This window comes from Narcine bancroftii, chromosome 6 (assembly GCF_036971445.1).
Source record: "Narcine bancroftii isolate sNarBan1 chromosome 6, sNarBan1.hap1, whole genome shotgun sequence".
Taxonomy (NCBI): Eukaryota; Metazoa; Chordata; class Chondrichthyes; order Torpediniformes; family Narcinidae; genus Narcine; species Narcine bancroftii.
In genome coordinates, this window is record NC_091474.1 from 130,797,392 (window position 1) to 130,818,598 (window position 21,207).

The 21,207-nt window shown below is 41.7% G+C and overlaps 1 protein-coding gene across 1 annotated transcript in view; it reads right to left on the reverse strand.

Moving 5' to 3' along the window:
* Positions 1 to 21,207, reverse strand: part of eys (eyes shut homolog) — a 986,043-nt gene that overhangs the window by 162,841 nt on the left and 801,995 nt on the right. Inside the window, exons 31-32 of the mRNA XM_069886108.1 lie at positions 8,931 to 9,039; positions 4,302 to 4,522 (exon numbers count right to left, since the gene is read on the reverse strand). Coding sequence (XP_069742209.1) covers positions 4,302 to 4,522; positions 8,931 to 9,039 — 330 coding nt within the window. The remainder of the gene's footprint in view (positions 1 to 4,301; positions 4,523 to 8,930; positions 9,040 to 21,207) is intronic.

Consider the following 21,207-nt stretch of genomic DNA (forward strand, 5'->3'; position numbering starts at 1 on the left):
TTGTTTTATTTTCTCCCCAGTTGCAGACAGTAGGCCAAACAATTTAAAATATCCTACTAACCCATCTAAAACAATCTACTGTCCCATCTCCATTGCCCTACTGCCCCATCTCCGACCCCCTACTGTCCCATCTCCAACCCCCTATGTCCCATCTTCAACACCCTACTGACTCATCACCAACCACCTACTGTCCCATCTACAACCCCATACTCTCCCATCTCCAATCCCCTACTGTCTTATCTTCAACCCCATACTGTCCCATTCTCAACACCCTACTCTCCCATCTCAAACTCTGTACTGACTCATCACCAACACCCTACTGTCCCATCTCCAATCTCCTACTCTTTCATCTCCAACCCACTACTCTCCCATCTACAGCCCACTACAGTCCTAACTCCGTCACCCTACAGTGCCATCTCCATCACCCTACTGTCCCATCTCCAACATCCTACTGACCCATCTCCAACACCCTATTATCCCATCTCCAACCCTCTACTGTCCCATCTCCATCATCCTATTGCAGAGTAGAACAGAAGAAAGGGCTGAACTTACATCTATTCAGCAATTTTAACATAGCTGAAAATCCCAAGGCAATGTTATCAACAAAATTTCCTGTTAATTAACACAAGGATGAGTGCATCAATATACTACACAGGCATTCCTTGGCAGCTTCACTTTACCACATTAATAGCAACATAGTAAGATCTCAGAGTCAAAGAAGTTCTTTCTCTCCTTCGCTGGCAAAACCCTATTCCAGATTTGTACACAATCACTTTGTGAATCCCCTGATTCTCTTGGTCTGGACCTGGGGGAAGAACTGCCTGCAGGGCTCTGAAATCTTTTATGTCAACCTGGGAGAGGACCTAGTGGCTTGATTTAATCCTTGATCTCAACAAGGTTCCCATCCCCCTCAGTCACTCTCAGTGCAGCACACTCTCTCAGTATTCTGCTCAGTCTACTTCAGAAATACACCTCTCATTCACAGGGGTGTACAGCATGGAAAGAGACCCTTCAGCCATCTGTTCACACCAACTATCAACCACCCATTATTGCTAATCATACATAAAACCCTTTTATTTTCTTACCCAATTAATTCCACTCAGACTCTACCTTTCACACGCACGTTAGGGACAATTCCCAAAGGCTTAAAAACAACTTCTTCACTGAAGCCATCAGGCTCTTGAATGAACCCCATGGCAGTGCTATCGTGCTGCTCTTTTTTGGTGTAATTGTAATCCGACAGTCTGTAAATTATGCTATTTACACATGTATGAATGTTAGACATAACCTGTTGGTCTATTGCAGAAGAACTCTTCTCACTGCAAAAGGTATTTGCCTTGCATTTCTAATTTCAGTATGGCGATGTATGGGATGATATCACTCTGTGCAACATTCACTTTTGGAGATGTGTCAGTGAACATTGAGGAGCTTGGCAGTAACCACACTGGTCATTTGTGAGGGAAACTAATGCACCACTGAACTGAGATCTCAATCAAGTATGTATCTTTGCTCCTTTATTCTCCTGCCCCCACCACCAGCCCACAATGCACCTGCTTGCTATTTCAAACACCATCCCACCCTCCACAGAGGTGTTTATCTCTCAACTGCATACTTCAACATGCCAATTCCCCCTGAGGTCCAGACCTGACTCAACCCATGATCTCCAGACTTACCATCCACCAGGACCCACGATAGAAGGACTGATCAACCGCACCTCAACCTTGACCCTCGCCTTCTCCTTGGCCTGGTCTTCCATCCCACTTCACCATTAACCCTCCATAAGGCATCAAACTTCAATATCTTTTGTCACCCACACTTCCGTGACTACACAGCACATTGTCCACCAACAGCCTCTCTCCATCACCTCAGCAGCAGTAAGATCAGTATATCTTCACCTGGCAGTAATAACACTGGCCATCCCAATGCCTGAAACAATGCCTGAGAAAGGCAATACATCTTGGGTCAGGAAACATGCTTTGACCATTCATTCGATATTTGGATACAGCCTGAACTTTGCAGTGGAATTCAAGGATGAAACATTCAATTCCATGGCTTCTGTGAGCTCAGGAATTTTCAGACCATATTCAACCCACAGAAGGAAATCCACTCGCTTATCAATTGTGCCCAAAACAGTCAATCCAACCAGGTTGTAACACCTCTTTCTTCCAGCACAGTGACTTTCTCCACTTCATTTCCAGTTCTCGTTTTTAAATTATCATTCACTCTGGCTCCAGAACATTTTCAAACATTGTCTTGCATTACAATTGTTTGCCACATCCAATTTTGGTTTGAAATCTGTTCCCTCTGATGTGAAGGAGCTAATCATCTTGAATAGATGAGTCACTGAATCAAGACCAACTTTAATTTGCAGGCCATACTATTTGCAACCTTATGTTCCCCTCTCCTCCCCTCTCTGCCTTCTGCAGGGACTGCTCCCTCTGTGACTTCCCTGTCCACTTCTCCCTCCCCACCAATTGTCCCTTGAGAGGTACCCCTGTGACTGCAGGAGATGCTTCACTGGCACCCACACCTCCTCCTTCTGCACCATTTGGCGCCCCAAACAGTCCTTCTGAGTGAAGAAACATTTCACTTGTGAGTCTGCAGGGGTCTTCTACTGTATCCAGTGCTTCCACTGTGGTCTCCTCTACATCGGAGAGGCTGGACGCAAACTGGGAGTTCACTTTGTTGAGCGGCTTGGCTCTGTCCACCGCAATAGCATTTATCTCCCAGTGGCCATCCATTTCAATTTTCCATTTCATTCCCTTGCCGACATGTCTATCCATGGTTTCATGTACTGCCAGACTGAGACCATCCGTAAACTGGAGGAACAGCACCTCATCTTCCAACTGGGCACCCTTCAACTGGATGGCATAATATCAACCTCTGGCTTTTGTTAAAACTAGCCCCCTCCACCCAGCTTCCCCCGTCATCTCTCCACTCCCTTTTGCAATGACATGATATATTCTACCTATCCCCCTTATCACATCTAATTAACACCTTATGTGGATCTGGATTCCTCCCCATTGTTTGAATTCTGAGACTTTCTGATAGATCCTGCGTCTGTCTTTTCTGATTTTTCTTTGAAGGAGGGCTTGTCTCCTATAGATGCTTAAAAGGGCAACTGAGTTCCTCCAGCATTTCTGTGTTTTTACTACAATCACAGTGTCTGCAGCCTATCATGTTTCACTCAGCAACCTTATGCTTGCTTTCCTAAGGGATGGCAAGGATCTGGGATTCTGCTCCTCTCTTTTGGACTTAATTTCCTTGATCAGTGTGGACATCACCTTCTCCTCACTGACCTTCCACACAGTGGGACCTCAAGGCCGTGTACTTAGTTGCTGCTCCACTCCATCCATACCCACCACTGTGCAGTTGAGTTCTGCTTCAACAAAATCAATAAATTCACTGATGACACCACTGTTGTTGGCTGAATAATGGGCAATGATGAAACAGAATATAGGATGGAGATCAAGAATCTGGTTGTTTGGAGCCAGAACAACAACCTTGTTCTTGGCAGATTGACCAAGGAGTTGATTGTGGAAGGGGAGCCCAAGGCACCACAAACCTGTCTGCATTGAGAGGATTAGTAGCTTCAAAGTTCCTGGAAGACCACATATTGGAAGACCTCTCCTGGAGCCAGCACATCAAGCCAACTATCTACTTTATGAGGAGGTTTTGACATATTGTTAGATACACTATCAAACTCTGAAAGATGTACTGTGGAAATTAAACTGTCTAGTTGCATCATGGCATGGTCTGGAAACAAATGCCCAGAAATGCAGAAGGCTGCAGAAAGTGGCAGACCCCATTAAATCCATCATGGCACTGACCTCCCACCCACTGAAAGCATCGACTTGAGGCACTGCTTCAAAAAAGGCTGCCAACATCATAAAAGACCCCCGTCACCTTGTATCCTTTTTGGCAGAGGATACAGAAGACTGAAGACTGGCAAATTCTAAGTTCAAGAACAATTTCTATCCATCAGCTATCAGGCTCCTGAACCTCTCAATCCTACCCTAACCATTACACCACTTCAAGTCCAAAGATCAATCTGCATAACTGACTCAGCAAGGCTTCTAGCACTACAACCAACCATGATTATTCATTATTTTTTTCTATTCCTTTTATTTTATTATTTTTTTCTTCTGATATGTTGTTATGCATTGTATGTTTTCTGTACCTGGGAAGCTGCAGCAAGTAAGACTTACATTGCATCTGTACATTGTACTCATTACTAATGTATATTACAATAAACTTCATTCACCATTCTATTCTCAGTCAACCCATGCATGACTGCTTACCTGATGCAGGTACCACCATTTCTGCAAGGTTGATGTTGGCAGTCTGGAACATCACAGTTAATTATGTTCTTCCCACTTACTGCCTCCTCCAAAATGAAGAGCTCATAGTTGTTCACCTGCAGCTCACGAATGCACCCGACATAACCTTGCACCTGTCCCACTTCTGTAATCGCTTCACTTTCCACTGGAGTGCCACCAAGGTAAACAGGCCCAAAGCTTTCCTGGGTAAAGAGAATAGGGACAAGGATTATGTTCATTATTCAGAATCCTAGCAGTTGCAACTGAGGAATCAACAAAGCTGGAGGAATACGGGAAACTCAGAGCCAGAGAGAGATAAAGCATAGAAACAGGCTATTGGTTCATCAACTTCATGTCGACTGTCAATGAACTACTTTTGCACGACTCTGACCCAAATTCAATTTATGCCCCCCAGGTTCTGGTACTCAGACTTGGAGAAATGACAGCAGCCAATTTACCAGCCAACCCACATTTCTGGCATGCTGGAGGAAACAAGCATCTGAGGGAATCCCATGCAGTCTCAGGGAGAACATACAAACATCACCTGAGGGCAGGATTGAGCCCAGGTGGCTGGACCTGGGAGGTATCAGCTCTGCTAGTAACACCACATCACCATGCCAAATGGATAGATTCGGTGCCAACATTGTTTGTTCAAATTTATTATAATCCGATTGTACAAGTACAACCCAAAGAAACAACATTCTCCGATCCTCAGTGCAAAAACATATCCAAACATAACACGCATACAGATAAACAAAACTCATGCAGTATGATTATCTATATGGAAAGCAATTTTGTTTCTGAAAAGAAGGTTCTTTAATGACATGAACTTTGTGCACTAAATCTGCCATCCCAAGCAGAGAAGGGTTCTGGGCCATCTGAGGCTCATCACTTACATGAGGTTTTCCAACTCTCTGCCCTTCCAGGTTAATGAAACACAACATGTCCAAGATGAGCCAAGAATTTTGTGGAAGAGGTCTTTTAAAGAATAAAATAATGACTTATCTGACTCTGATCAGATGATAAATCCAGTACTAAGCAACATCTGTCATAGGCATTAACCATAGAGGCAGAGAGACAAAGAGGGGCATTTGGCTTGGTGCCAGGACAACAACCTCTCCCTCAATGTCAGCAAGATCAAGGATTTGGTTATAGGCTTCCAGAAAGGGACAGAGCCCCTTCCTTGGTCCTTATCAACAGTGCTGAGGTGGAAATAGTAGATAGCTTTAAGTTACCTGAGGTAAATGTCTCTAGTGACCTGTCCCAGTCCACTCACTTCAATTTAATGGCAAGAAAGTGCACCAAACTTCTTCTTCCTCAGAAGAAGCCTGAGGAAATTTGACATATTGCCTCTTTACCTCAACAATTTCCACAAGTGCATCATTGAAACCATCCTGTCAGGTTGCATCCCTGTATGGTATGGGGACTGCTCCATCCAAGACCACAGCAAACTGTGGAGGGTTGTGAATGTGGCTCAGGTCATCGTACAGACCCCCTCCCCACCATTGAATATATCTATAACTCTCAGTGCCTTAGAAATGCATCCAAGATACATTAGTCTCTATACTACTACACGGACACAGGCCCAGAGTTCATCTTGTCCATGCTGAACAATGAGCCCTCTTGCCTTCATCCCACTTCCCCACATTTGACCTATACTCCTCCAATCCCCTTCTATCCATGTAGTTATCTAAGTGTTGTTTTCAAGGTTATCCTAATGTATGTGCCTCCATCACTTTGTCTGGCAGAAGGTTCCTGAGTGAAGAACTGTCCTCTCGTGTCTCTTCTAAATTTCCTTTACTCACCTTATAGTTATACCTTCTCATCTTAGACTTTCCCATTGTAGGAATCAAATTGTCATTATTCACCTTATCTGTGACTCTCTTGATTTTATAGATCCCAGTAAAATCTCTTTTTAACTACCCATGCTCCAACGAAAATCGGCCTTGTCTTTCCAGTCCCTCATGATGACTCAATTTCCCTTGTCCTAGCAACAACTTCTTAAACTACCTCTGACCTTTTTCCAGTTTTAAAATATCCTTCCTATAACTAGGTGAACAAAACTGCTCACAATATTCCAGTGTGACTTCACCAATATCTTGTATAACTTCAACATGATGTCCCAACATTAATATACATTGCCCCGACTGATGAAGGCAAATATCCCAAATGCTCTTTTCACTACTCTGTATACCTGTGCTGTCACCTTTAAAGAGCTGTGTAGCTACACACCTAGGTACACACTTTCAGGCCCAGCCATGAACAATCCTGCCTTGGTTCAATTTACCCTAATGCAGCACCTTGTGCTGAAGTTGAAATGCATATTAAAATGGTCATCCCAGCCACACTCTTTTCACATCTTCCTCCCCACCCCCCCACCTAATCAGGAAGAAGATTCACAATTGTGAGATCATCCATCTTTTCATTCAAAGACATTTTCTTTCTTGCCATTATTAGACTCCTGAATGAGCCCCAAACTAAATTATGTTGCCTTTGCTCCATACCAACTGATATTTTTCTGTAACTCTGCATTTTCTCACTGTCTTAACTTGTATGAGATGTCTAATTGGTTGGCTTGCAAAACAACTATTATCCATCTTGGTACATGTGACAATAACCTTGAACCTGAACTTCAGTTTCTCCTGATGTTTACAATCACTCAGTTCCACTCTCATTTTGTAAGCCATTTTTTGCATATCCTTCTGTGTTCTGGATGATAGAGCCAGGAGAGAACATAAGGGAGAGTGTGGAGTTCAATAACAGGGCTAATGTCACCTCCCTGCAAAAAAAAAAACTTTCCTTTAACACCCACAACTAGAAAAGACATTTCTGAAGCAAGTTAGAGCTTTTTCTCAAAAGGACCATGTGCTACTGCCTGATTAACAAAACTTTAATAACCATATAACCTGTTTACAGCACGGACACAAATAGCCCATGAAGTTTTCAGTAAGAGTAATAATTATAATAATCCATCTCCATCCTATCTACACACCTCTGTTCAGACCACATGAATGATTGAACTGGACTCGTTCATCTTTGTGGGATTGTCAAATCGAGCTAACCACCTTATTTCATAATTGTGTTCTCAGGGAAGGTTTGGCTTAGAGAATGAATTGACATTTCATTTCTGAAATATTAATCTGATCCAAGGAATTACAAACCACAAGCACATTGATGTTTAAGTTGTTAAAAACTTGTTTGATCCTAGAGATAAGATAGCTACAGTTTAAAAAAAATCTTTGTACCTTCTTGAGTAAGAGAAAAAAGTTACAAGTTCATTTAGAATTTAGTCTTATAGAACCTTAGAACATTACAGTACAGAAACAGGTCTCTTGGGCCTCTCTAGTTTGTGCCCAACCAGCACTCAGTCCATGGCCCTCCAAACTGCTTCCATCCATGTATCTGTCCAAATTCCTCTTAAATGTTAAAATTGAGCCCGCATTCACCACTTCAGTTAGAAGCGCATTCACCACTTCATTTAGAAGCTCATTCCACACTCCCACCACTCTCTATGTAAAGAAGTTCCCCCTAAACTTTTCCCCTTTCACTCTTAACCCATGTCCTCTGGTTTGTATCTCACCTACCCTCAGTGGAAAAAGCCCATCTACATTTACTCCGTCTATCCCCTCATAATTTTAAATACCTCCATCAAATCTCCCTCATTCTTTTACGCTCCAGGGAATAAAGTGCTCACCTATTTAACCTTTCCCTATAACTCAATTCCTGAAGTCTAGGCAACATCCTAGTAAATCTTATAGAATCATCTCATTGTTATCACTTCACATTAATCATACGCTTTGTAAAGATGGGTTCCAGGGAGAAAGAGGAAGAGTGTGTTGCAATTAGAATAGACATACTGGATCAATGGTGGTCCAGAAGGTTCCCCCAAAATACTGTTAAGTTTATTGGAATCCAATGAGTGAACTGAGAATAACTATGTCTCTGGACATTATGCCATTCTGCTGTCAGTTTAAAATCTTAATTACTAATTAAATCCACAGTAGAAGTACCTTTTAATGAGGAGATTTTGGTTCCCGTAATGTCATTCATTGTTGGAGAAGAAATCAAAGAGTGACACCCCATGACTACTGGTACCGAATTGCTTGAGATTTTTTTTAAACAGAACTGCTTTTTTATAAATTAAACATAAAATATACGAACACTGGAGATCTCTAAGGGACATTAAATCTAGTCTTTTTCAAGCTGGAAACGTAGTCATGGCAACATGTTTGTGACTTCTGAGGGATTAGGTGATAAGGAAGAGTTGGTAACTGTATCTCGTGTACTATATGAAAGGGCTTATATTTTATTGTCTCATTGGTGATCCAATATGAGCATTAAATAAGGGGTTGACTGTTTCTTAGGCTTGGCTTATGATAAAATCCTATAATACCTCTACACAAAGGATGAACCCAATACTGCATTCAGAACTTAACTAATGATTCCTCGCAAAGAGGATAAGGAAAGCATTTAATTGAACATTTGATTAAATCAGTTAAATACCAAGATCTTAGAATCTTTGCAGCCTCTGTGCAGTGCATTTACCAACCTGAGATGATTTAATAATAAAAAGATTAATTTTAATGAAGACATGATGATACATAATCCTACCTGTGAGATATGTTGTGAGAAAAACTCTTCTTTTTGAACAGGCACGCCCTCTGCAACACTCACTTCAATCAGGCAGGACCCGTCTTTGGAGGCAGGTGGAACTCGATAGCTGGAGGAAAAGAAAAACTTTAAGAACTATTTGAGAGTAATATTGCTGCTAAATGTGGTGGTTCTGGTAATTAGAGTTGACCACAAATGTTGTTTGGCTTGATTTTAAGTATATTTGCCATAAATATATTTGCGACCAGACTAACCAACAACAGGAGCTCTTTGCTCCACAGTGATGTTCAATAGCTGATGCATTTTTAGTCGTGTAAAGAAATTTTAATTTTTCTCAAAAAAAATTATGCTTTGGCTTATTGCCTACAGTAGGTGAGCTGGAAATATTTGCTGAGTGGATATGGAGTTCAGTATTAATTGGCACCAGCTGATCCACCATTTATGGATATAAATTATGTCTGAGGCCATTATCCACATGTCCCACCTTGGAAGGAAAGAAAGAACTGAACACATAGAATGGAAAAAAAAAGTTCTTGCTTGCAAAAATAAATGGCGACTGTCCACTTATTGGGAACAGAATTGACAGTTGTTACACTTACCAATGAAGGGCTTACCATTGACTGAAAAAGACAACTGTAAAAGTGTGCTTTCTGAATGCATGCAGTTGGCTGGATTTCCTGCAACATGCCTTCTGTGTATGTGCAATGGATTGAATATCTCTGCACACAAGGTGTGCCTTCTGTACACATGGAACTAGTTGGAAGTTTCTAGTATGCATCATGTGTATTTTGAGTATGTGTCATCAGCTGAATTTCCCATCATGCATTATGGTCATTCTAAGAAACATCCACGCAACAATATTTGCTGGCATGCATTTTGAACACATACAAAGGACTAGATTACTTGGCATGCAATGGATGCATTTTGGACACATCAGTGAGCTGTATTTTTCAGTATGCAGAGCTAATATTCTAACCTGAAATGTGTTTTTCCTTGGTCAAGTAATCATTGAAGTTCTGTGGACTTTACCAAACAACTCTGAAACAAATATGGGATCGATCTTTCAGCCTTTATTTTCAGGCACGCCTCACAAAATATATTAGTACAGTATGTTTCCAATTATCCAAATACCACTTCACTGAAATTCTCAGTTATCCCAATTTTTTTTTGGTGGCAGCATGACGTCATAAGGTGAATTTCCTTTTGCCCTACATGCTCATGTGGGGCTCTGATGCACTGTTAGCGCCAGTTTGGTGACATCAGTGAGCTAATAGAGGAAGTTGATGGGTCAGTCAGTGCATGGGAGATTGCCTTTGTTTTGCAGGTAACTCTGTCCCCTCTCTATTTCCATTTCTTCTTTACCCTCCACTGTACTTGGTACTCTGCTGCCCCCAGAGTTGGCATCCGAACAAATCTAATCGGGGGGGGGGGGGGGTCATTATAGTAACTGTGGGGGGGGGTAAGGCTGATTTTCTGCCTGTCGGATTGGGGGATGGCGGTGGCAGCATTGGACAGGTAGGGAGAGGGGGTTGGCAGCAACAACTTTGGACCGGGTGGGTGGTGGCTGCAGGAGCGGGAACCTTAGACTCCCATGCAGGATTGGTGATGGCAGTGGGGAGGTATCAGGGATCAGAGTGGGAACTTTGGAGTTCTGGACAGGTTCAGCAACAGGGGTAGGGAGGTGTCAGGGATCGGTGGCATTGGTAGGAACAGGGTCCTTGGGGTCCCGGGCAGGATCAGCAATGGCAGCGGAGAGGTGTCTGGGATCAGAGTGGGGACCTCGAGCTCCTGGACAGGTTTGGTGACAGCGATGGGGTGGTGTTAAGGATTGGCGATGGCGGTGGGGAGGTGTTGGGGATTGGCGACGGCCGATACAAGTATTCTGCTGATGCCACTGGACTGCTTAAAGCCATTCCTCAGTTATCTGAAAAATGCAGTTAACTAATACACGTCTGGTCCTGAGTGTTTTGGATAATTGGAAACATACTGTATCTCTACCCTTTCTGTTCTGAGTCATTCACTTAATAGCCACCTAAAATTAGCACCCCCATAGCAGTCAAGATGAAAAACTAAACCAAATTATTTGCTCGGAGGAACTCAGATTTTTTTTCCCCCAATCCATTTGAACTTAGTGGTTTGATGCATTTGAAATAATTAATTTTTCCTGATTGCTGTTCTGCCAACCATGGGAAGCATCTACTGGAAGGAAAATCATATGTTTCTGTTTGCCTGTCATTTCAGAGTGATTGCAAAATTAAAATGACTAAAGCACAGAAGAAAGCACATATGAAGGATTTACATACTGTATTAGCTACTAATTGACCTTAACTCACAGTAATTAAACTAAAGCACGTACATATTTGAATTATGGTACTGTAACAACAAAATCTTCAGCGGAAATAAAATTGAAATAAATATTACACAAATATAAAAAAAATTAGGGACATTTCAAAGACTCTTAGGCAAATGGATTTCAGAAAAATAGAGAGTTATGAGTGTGATGTAGGGAAAATTTAAGATTGTTGTTGAGAACGTTTACATTGGTCAATACAACATTGTGAACTGAAGGGCTTGTACTGTGCTGTAGTGTTCTATTATGTTCTTAAATTCTGCTCATACTCTGCTTCTCACAATTTAAAAATATTACCAAGATATGTGGGTACTGTTGTAATGTAAAAGATATATCGCCAGATTTTGAAATGACCAGATAATCTGCTTTCAGATACTAAGAGATACATACCAACAGGGAAAATAAGAGAAATCTTGCTTTGCTTTTAAAATGATTCTATGGCAGTGAACTTCATCCAAATGTAATAACAATAAAGATCTACGGGAATGTAAGCCACAAGAAGGGGCCAAAATTGATAAATGAATTCCTCCCAGGTTGAGTAGGTGGGCATGAACATGGGAGATGAACAGAATATGGAGAAATATAACGTTAGCCATTTTCAGTGGAGATATGGCATTTTGAATAAACGCGAAGAGTTAGGAACTGTTAATGTTCAAGGGAATTGAGTGTTTTATGAACAGAGGTTTGGGGTCTAAATTCTCTTGGGTTTATAAAAATGAGTTGATTTCAGTGAAGCATAAAATTCTTAATGGAGTTGAGTGTGTGGGAGTGACTGAGATGAAGAAAAAATTCTTCAAAGGGAAGAGAATCTTTGGAATTCTCTGCCCCAGAGATCTGTGGAGTACATTCAAATCTGCTATCAATAGAGTTTTGAACACTCAAACAATGAATTGCGTTGATGTTGATGGTCAGTCCGGCTCTTATTGAATGATGGATTGGTGTCAAAGGACCTCAGAACTCATTATTTCTAATATTCCTTAATAATGTGATGATCATTTCATGGTACATGATTGAATTCCAGAAAACTAATATATTTTGGAAGAAATTCATTGATAGTCCTGTGCACGTCCTGGGGTTAATTAGTGGGTCTTTGCTTTTCTCCGAAGGATTGATTCGCTTTCATTGGTTTTATACTTTTAATATAAACTTATTTCCATTTTTCAACAAACTTAAAGCTTTGAAGCTTAAGGTCCGATGGTTCAACATTTTGGTTGTAAGAAAACACATTAAGAAACCAGTCACACTTCAAAGAGAAATTTTATAAAATATCAGGAAAGCACAAATAAGTCATGTAAAATCCTGCAGATGTTAGAATTCTAGTAAAAAAAAATCAGAAAATGCTGGGGAAATAAACAATCTGCTGGAGGAACTCAGTGACTCAAGCATCATCGTGGTGGGGGGGGGGGAGGGGTGAAGAATAGTTAATGTTTCAAGTTGGAAGCTTCATCAACAATTGATCTTGTTGACATTAACCTCCTCAGTCACCACAGAACCCACCATACTGAAATGGAAACTGAGGGATTACTGAAGAGAAGAATGACTAGGATCTGATATCCTTCGAATTTTGAAGTATAAATTGGTGGGAAACAAGAAAAAATTCATATTGTAGGGTCTAGTACATTACACAAAAGTGCTGGAGAAACTCAGCAGGTCAGACAGCATCCATTGGGAATAAAAGTCTAAGATTCGGGCCTGAGCCCTTCTTCAAATAAGGCTCACACCAAAATGAAAAGGTGGAGGGGAGAAGGGGAAGGGAGAAGGGAAGCTAACAGTTAAGAGTTCATAGGTGGATACAAATGGGAGGGTAGAGGAGAAAGAAGTTGAGAAGTGATAGGGCAAGAGGCCAGAGTCCTAAGAAAGGGGGCTCTCTAATCGGAGAAGGAGGGAAGGATGAGAGGAGTTGAAGGAAGAGAGGAATGAGGGAAAGTGGGACTGGGGGGGGGGGGTGTTAACGGAAATTGGAAAAGTCGATATTGATGTCTTCTGGTTGGAAACTGCCAAGGCAGAATATAAGGTGTTGCTCCTCCAATTTGTGGGTGTCATTGATTGGCAGTATACGAGGCCATGGAGAGACATGTTAATATGGCAATGATGTGTGGAATTGAAGTGGTTGGCTACTGGGAGTTCCTTGCTATTGCAGTGGACAGAGCAAAGGTGTTCAACAAAGCCATCTCCCAGTCTCCCTGATGTAGAGTAGAACACATGCAAGTTGATTCTTTCTGTCTATCTGCAGCATTGAAATCAGTGCTAAATGACACCCCGAGGATAACACAGCAACATATTCCATGCTTTAATCACTCACAATATGAAGAACTTGCTCAAATCAGATTTAACATTACCAGCTTGGGACATTTTCACCATGTGACCTGTATCTAAACTGTCACCAGTAGGGCAAAAGAGCTGAGTCAATAGACTGGCAAAATGCATTGGGTTAAATTAAGGGTATCAATCAGCAAGATGGTGAGCTTACTTATTTGGGCAAACCTACCGTTACATGTTGGACTGTTCATATATTGGTGTGTAGCTGATCAGATAAAACTATCCTCAGCTAATCTTCAATCAGCAGGAACTGATGCATTGTGGCAATCTGATAGAAATAGTTTTAAAAGAGAAAAACTGCTCTTTTTTTAAAGATTCAGCTGTATTTCAGTGGATCCTAGATAAAATGCACGAGGGAGTAAGGAAGAGATAGCTACTTTGAAAGCATGAGATCAAAAGAAATGAAAGTAAGTTCAAATAAAACATAACTATTGATTATTGACCTGGTGGCTAGTGTGGTCTGTTCTCTCCTGTAATTCTGTACATCATTATCTTCAATTCAATTAATGTTGCTGCAAAAATACTTTAACAAGATCTCACCTACCAAAATTATTCAAATTAAAAAAAAATAATTTGAAATAAAAATAAACATTTATATGACCTGTTTTGTTTCAGATAATTTGTGGGTTGTGGTGAAGAAGGTGGCTGGCATGATTGAGAGATGAGATGGCTACCTCTGAATCTTTAAATTATTTTTTAGTTGTGATAGTACAGATTCTATCACCAATGTGTATATGTACAGATGGTCGTGTAGGATGACTGTGATTGGCTGAGAGTGTAGCCACACCTACTGGCAGGTCTTAAAAGATTGCTCCTAGCCAGACCAGGTCATTCTGGACTGGTTGACCTACATGTGATTATGCTCCAGTCGTTTAGTTAATAAAAGCCTTGGTTTGGATCAACAAGTCTTTGGTTCTTTCGACACGCTCTACAGTAGTGCATTTAAAGTTTCCACACATATACAGGTACTCCCCGACTTATGACCGTAATTGGGACCGAAGGATCATTCATGTCTTGAAATGGAAGTAAGCCAGAATTTTACCCGCGCGCGTGGAGTACCATAAAGCAAACATTTTAATCCAATCATTTTTGCATCATAGATTTGACGATAACATCTTAAAGCTTCCCAAATTTTTCTATCAACCTCAGTGAATCTTTCCACATTCTGGTCCAAACTTACAATGTTAGTCAGCGTCTAGGGGTCCGTAGGCTGGGCGAGGCCATCTTGATTCCTGTGTGCATGTATGAATCTTTGGTGCATGTAAAGTGGGTTGATATGTGTGAGGAGTTAAGTGCCCTGACAATACTGAATTCACACCCTTAACATTCGTACATGGGCCAACTGAAGACTTGCGCATGTGCACAGGAATCAAGATAGCTGCACCCAGCCTAAAGACCCTGGGACACCGTCTAATAAGGTAAGTATGCATATTCTGGCTCTTACATGCCCGGTATCCCTGCTATAGTTTGCCAAATACAACATAAACCATATAAATTTTATATTTCTCTTAAAAAAAAACTTGGTCATATATGTTGATGGACATAAGTTGCATAGGTCACAAGTCGGGGAGTACCTGTACAGTCATTGTTAATTGACAGTACAATAGAAATTGGTTTGTATGGAATCTTGTGCCTGGAAGACAATTGGATCAAAATTGGGTTATCTTCAGTGTAGACGGAAAAAAAAAGTTGGCAAAATATGATCGACAAGTTATGAAAGTAAAAGATGACCCATTTGAAAAAAGGAAAGTACAAGAGAGAAGAGCAATATGATGCAAGATAGAGATTTAGCCACAATCACATAGAAATGGTTCAATGTCTAATCAAAATATTTATTTAATTGTTTCTATGAATGACTTAAAGATTTAGTCAAAAATGAAAAAGAAATCTCAGTGAATTAATATTGACAAAAATACCATACAGCTAATGCACAAGTTACTTTAATCTGGAAACTTAATGGCATTGTGCTGCTGTTTTCCAATGCTGGATGATTGAAATCAATTCAACTATATACTCTCCATGATTCAGCTTCAAAATAATTTGCACAGCAGATGACGGTGTTGTTTCTCCATGCATGGTGCCTTATTTGGAAGGTAACAGGAGAATTTGGAACCTTGAAGGGACAATCATGTCTGAACTGGTGACCTATGTCAGGGTGGGAAATGTAACTGACTGACACAATTGTCAGGGCTTATTCCTCACAGCTCAACTAAAATGGGTTTGTTCCTCATCTCAGATGCCAACCTGGTAAATGTTGTACATTCTCTCTGGAGCTATGAGGTGCTCAGGTTTACTCCTATATCCCAAAACGGTGGAGATATAAAGGTTATCTTCCTACTTACTGTAAGTTGGCCCTTGTGTAAGCACTTGTCAGGAGAACTGGAGTGTGTATATAGGCATTTGAGAAAGAATAGATTACAGGGAAATAAATGGAGGAATAATTTTTTTTGAGATTGCTGTAAGAACAAGCACAAACTCAGAGGGCCAAATTTACTCCAACATAGAAAGAAAATATGGAATAAGATAAATCATATTTCTCTCCAACTCTTCCCTCCCACCTGTTGAGATTCATCCCACTCCCTCATCCTGATATTAATCCATTTGATACCTAATCCGTCTGCCTTTAACAGTGATGTTTGACTTCCTGCTTCACCTCAACCAACAACACCACCCCTCCCCTCCCCTGTGTTAAACTTCAAATCAATCTGGAGGAATGCAGCTTCAGCAACACTAGGGAAGCTCGACTCTATACAGAAGATGGCTGCCAGTCTGCTTGAGAGCACCTCATCTACAATTTTTCAATGTCCTTGGAGCATTAAAGGAAGCATCATGCCCCCACCTCGGTTACTCGGATCTCATATCCATCCTGTTAACCCAGGTGTACAGACCGCTGTCAAAACAAACTAGGTCAGTTTGCAGGGAGATCAGGATGAGGCTGGGGCTGGGGGCGGGGGAACAGCAGCGCTGCAAGACTGATTTGAGTCCATGGATTGGAGCTGTTTCAGGGAGATGGTCATCTACAAAAGTCATGTAAACATAGAGGAGTACATGGGCTCAGTGACTGACTCCATCAGCAAGTACATTGAGGATGTCACCGAGATTAAATGCATTACAACCAAGGCTCTTGATGCTGCCTTCAGCTCAGGGAATAGGATGGGCACCAAGATCAGCCAGGGCTGAACTCTCCTGAATTCTTTCACAATATAGAAGGCAAAATGGGGGTATGCACAGAAGATCCAGACAGCTGTGCAACACCACTGACACGAGGCACATGTGGCAAGGGATCAAGACACGTTGACCTTGTGACCTCCCTTCTGGACAGTCTAAACATCTTCTATGCAAGGTTTGTTGAGATGAACAGGATGACCTGAAGAAAGCTCTGTGATCTTATGAATGAGCCCTCTTGCATAGCCTCGGCCAAGGTGAGGAGAATCCTATCCAAGGTGAACCCATACAAGGCAGTAGGAACAGACTATATAACTGGATGGATAATGAAGGACTGCACAGACCAACATACAGAGGTCTTCATGTCACTGCACCAGTCCTTCATTCCCAATGGGTTCAAGAGAGCCGCCATCATCCTGGTACCTGAGAGGGCAATGATAACAGGCCTCAATGATTACTGTCATATGGCATTGACCTCCACCATTATGAAATACTTTGAGGGTCTATTGATGGAACATATGAAAGCACACTACCCAGAGATGCTGGACCCATTTCAATTCACAAACAGAAGAAACTGTTCCACAGATGATGCTATTGCCTTGACCCATCACTCCATCTTGACCCATCTGCAGAATGACATCTCATGTGCTAGGCTGCTGTTCATTGACTTTAGCTCGGCATTTAATACGATCATTCCCCAGAAGCTGGTGGAGAAGTTGTCCTTGCTGGGACTCAACATCCCTCTCTGTAAGAGAAAGACCACAGTCTGTCTGGGTCGGTAGCAGAATGTCGAGCACCATCACACTGTGGACTGGTGCACCTTGGGGCAGTGTGCTCAGCCCACTTTTGTTCATGCCATTGACTCAAGACTGATTCACCAGATCCAGCTCCAACAGTGTCATCAAGTTTGCAGATGACACAACTCTAGTTGGCCTCATCGGCAACAATGAGGAGCACTACAGAGAAGGGGTAGAAAAGAGGTGGAAAATCTTGTGATATGGTGTGAGAAGTAACAACATGGACAAGACAAAGGAGATGATTGTGAACTCTAGGAGGACTAGAAATGACCATCCTCCATTACACAGCAACAACACTGTATTGGAGAGAGTAGGGAGCACCAAGTTCCTTGCAGTTCATTTTACTAGTGACCTACTGTGGACACGCATCTCCTCACTTGTCAGGATGGCACAACCACAACTGCACTTCCTGAAAAGACTGAATCAGGAAAGGCTACCATTTACCATTATGTTATTCTTCTATAGAGGCACTATCGAGAGCATCCTGGCCAGCTGCATCACACTGTGTTACAGTTGCTGCAGAGAAATGGATCGGAGATCAACCTACAGGACCATAAGAGTGGCAGAGATGATCACTGGAGTTGCCCTCCCCACCCGCAACAACATGAACAATGGGATCATTGTCTGGAGAGGTGTGCATAATCATTGAGGATCTCTTCCAGCTTCTCTTCCATCTTTCAGCTGCCCCCTTTGGGAAAGAGATACAGGAGTATCAAAGCCAGCTATGTTGAAGAACAGGTTCTTCCTACGGGCAGTAAGAATACTGAATGATCAATGGAACTGCTCACACTAACCATCTGAGACTCTCATATTTATGAAATATTATTTACTTATTTGTGTATATGACTACTTAGCCTGCACATGTATTTTTTGCCTGTATATGTTATGTTTAGTTGTGTGTCTGAGTGTTTCGTTGGGTAGCACTTGTGCAATCAGATGACAATAAATTGACTTGACTTAAGTGACTTCATCAGTAATGCATGATACCAAAAGTTTGCACATTTTACACTTGTTATTCTCAACTTTTCTTTGCCTATGGGCACCTTAGGACAATGCTCAAAGTTTATGGGCCCCCTTCCCTGTGGAGCAGTCAAGTTTAGTTGGTCTCTTGCATAGTTCTCCCCTCCTGATTACATAAAAAACATAAAAATAAAAATTATGACTTAAATGTGCTGTGGAGGGGGGGGGGGGTTGGGGGGGGTGGGGGGAATATGATCTCTGTTGAGAATGGCTGCTCTATAAGATGCTCTGCAATAACTCACTGAGGCTCCTTAGAGAAACACAAATACCACACATTCTGGTGTCTTGAGCAACAATGAGATGCTGGAGAAACTCAGCAGGTCAGGCAGCATCCATGTGTAGAAATGGTCAATCAGTGTTTTGGGTTGGGACTATATTAAAACTAAAGTTAAGAGGTGGTGTTATTATATAAATAATGGAGGACAGAAGATGAGGAAGGGCCAAGAGGTGAATGGATATTGGACAAAGGTGGGAGAAGTCGAGAGATAGGAAGAGGGAAAGACCATTGGTAAAGGATGGGGGAAGTTAAGAGAGAAAACTAAAAATAGGAGTAGGTAGAGATGGAAACAATGGAACCAGATTGAGGTGGAGTTACCTAAAATTAGAAAAAAAATCAATTCATGCCATTTAATGGTGTTCAGGAGGAATAAGATGTGTTGTTCCACAAGCTTATGTTTGGGCTAACCCTGATAATTAATGAGGTTGAGGACAGACATATCTGTATCAGAATGGTAGGGGGAATTAAAATGTTTGGTTATATAAAGTTGAAGCTCAGACGCATTGACAAAGATCAAGTGTTCAGAAAAGGCCACACTGAGTACACCGAATGCAGTTTATTAGGTCGGATGATGTGCATGTAAGGTGATCACGCCTTCTGTGCTATAGCCTCTTGGCTCCTGCCCATCTTCTTTTCTCCATCATATATGTTATAACACCCCTTTTTTGTAGTTTACTCTCAATAAAAGGTCCCAATCTGAAACATTAACTGACCATTTATACCCATGAACGTTGCCTGATGTGCCGAGTTCTTCCTGCAACTCATTACTTGGTCAAGATTCCTGAGATGACACCTTCCAATCCAATGACTGGAGAACTACTAATAGCTCGAAAGACTGGAGTTACAGAACAGTAGGCTTTTATTTACAATAAACTTGATCATCCTGTGCTGTGACCCAGGCTTTGTGGAGAGGTGGGGATGAGCCATGGGTACAGTCACAGAATGGGGCACAGCCAGATAAATGAGTCACCATAATGACCTTGACCAGCTGGAAGGACAAGGGCAGCAAAAGCCTGAGGATACCACCATCTGGAAGTTGCACTACAAGCCACACACCAAGCTGACTTGTAAATGTTATTGCCGTCATTGGGTCAAAAGCTTGGAACTCCCTCCCTGACACCAATATTGCTTCACCCACACCTCAAAGACTGCAGAGGTTGAAGAAGGTGGCTCACCACCACCTTCTCAAGGTCAATTACAGATGAGCAATTAAATGCTGTGAAGCCAGCATGCCTTGCATTAATTTAAAGAAAATGAGCTTGTGTCCCAAATTCCTGAGACCAGCCACAGAAGGAGTGTAGAGACAGACGATTTTAAAGCAAAATAACTGAGGTGGGCCAAAGTTCATTCATTGTTCCAACACAACACATCATTGTGGCCATCCTTTAGAATACCCTGAAATTTCCATGCATTTGTTTTTTTAGCCATGGTTCAACTGTTTTGTTTTGTACATCATTACAACCTATTTTCACCTTGAATATTTATTGCAAATTTTTCAGTTCAATTTAAATGGAACCACCTGCTTCCAATGACTTTCTGCTAGTTTTCTGAGATTCAGTTGTATTCTCAAGAAGTGACAATAAGTTCATTTCCAATTCTTAGCAATGGCACCTGGCCCCCTACATTTGAGTTGGTTGAGAGTCACTGACAGAAAGCTAAATGTTCACCCCTCTCCACATTCAGTTCCATTCACTTGTCTGCATTAACACTGGTCAACACATCATACTTGATGCTGTTTGCAGATTTTTCTATGCTAATCTCTCATGCCTTGTTCCTTAAGATACCGTTCAAAATAAAGTGACTTTATTTTCTATGCATAAGCCCATCCAATGAATGTTTGTGACAGCAACTTACATGATTATAATTTGCTGAAGGCAGTCAAATGTTCCTAAACCAAGAAAAAAAAGTGAGGTGGTAGGGTTACATGCTCCAGGGGAGCTGTGGATGGGCATAAGGTTCCAGAGTGGAAGAATACTACTCCCTCACCAGCTAAAAAGCCTGGGAAAGGACCCAGTGGCCAAAGGATTCACACCAGGGCATATGTTGTTGGTGATCAGCTTCTGGGAGCCACGTAGCAGGACAGAGATTTGTTCAGATGCCGGTGGCGAACAGAGCTCCCGAAAGACCATGAGCCCTGATGACTGTTTAATCGCATTGTGGGTTCATAACCAGGGGCTGAGGAGGCCGACTTGGATAACTCAAACTTTGTTGCACCACTGAAACTGAATGAATACTGTTTGGCTACGGAGGGTTACCGGAGTACAGGAGTCGACTACATTTATGATTTATACATAGGTTTTTCCGTTCTGAAGTGTCTCCCTACCTTCCAGGAGAGGTCATTCACATTCA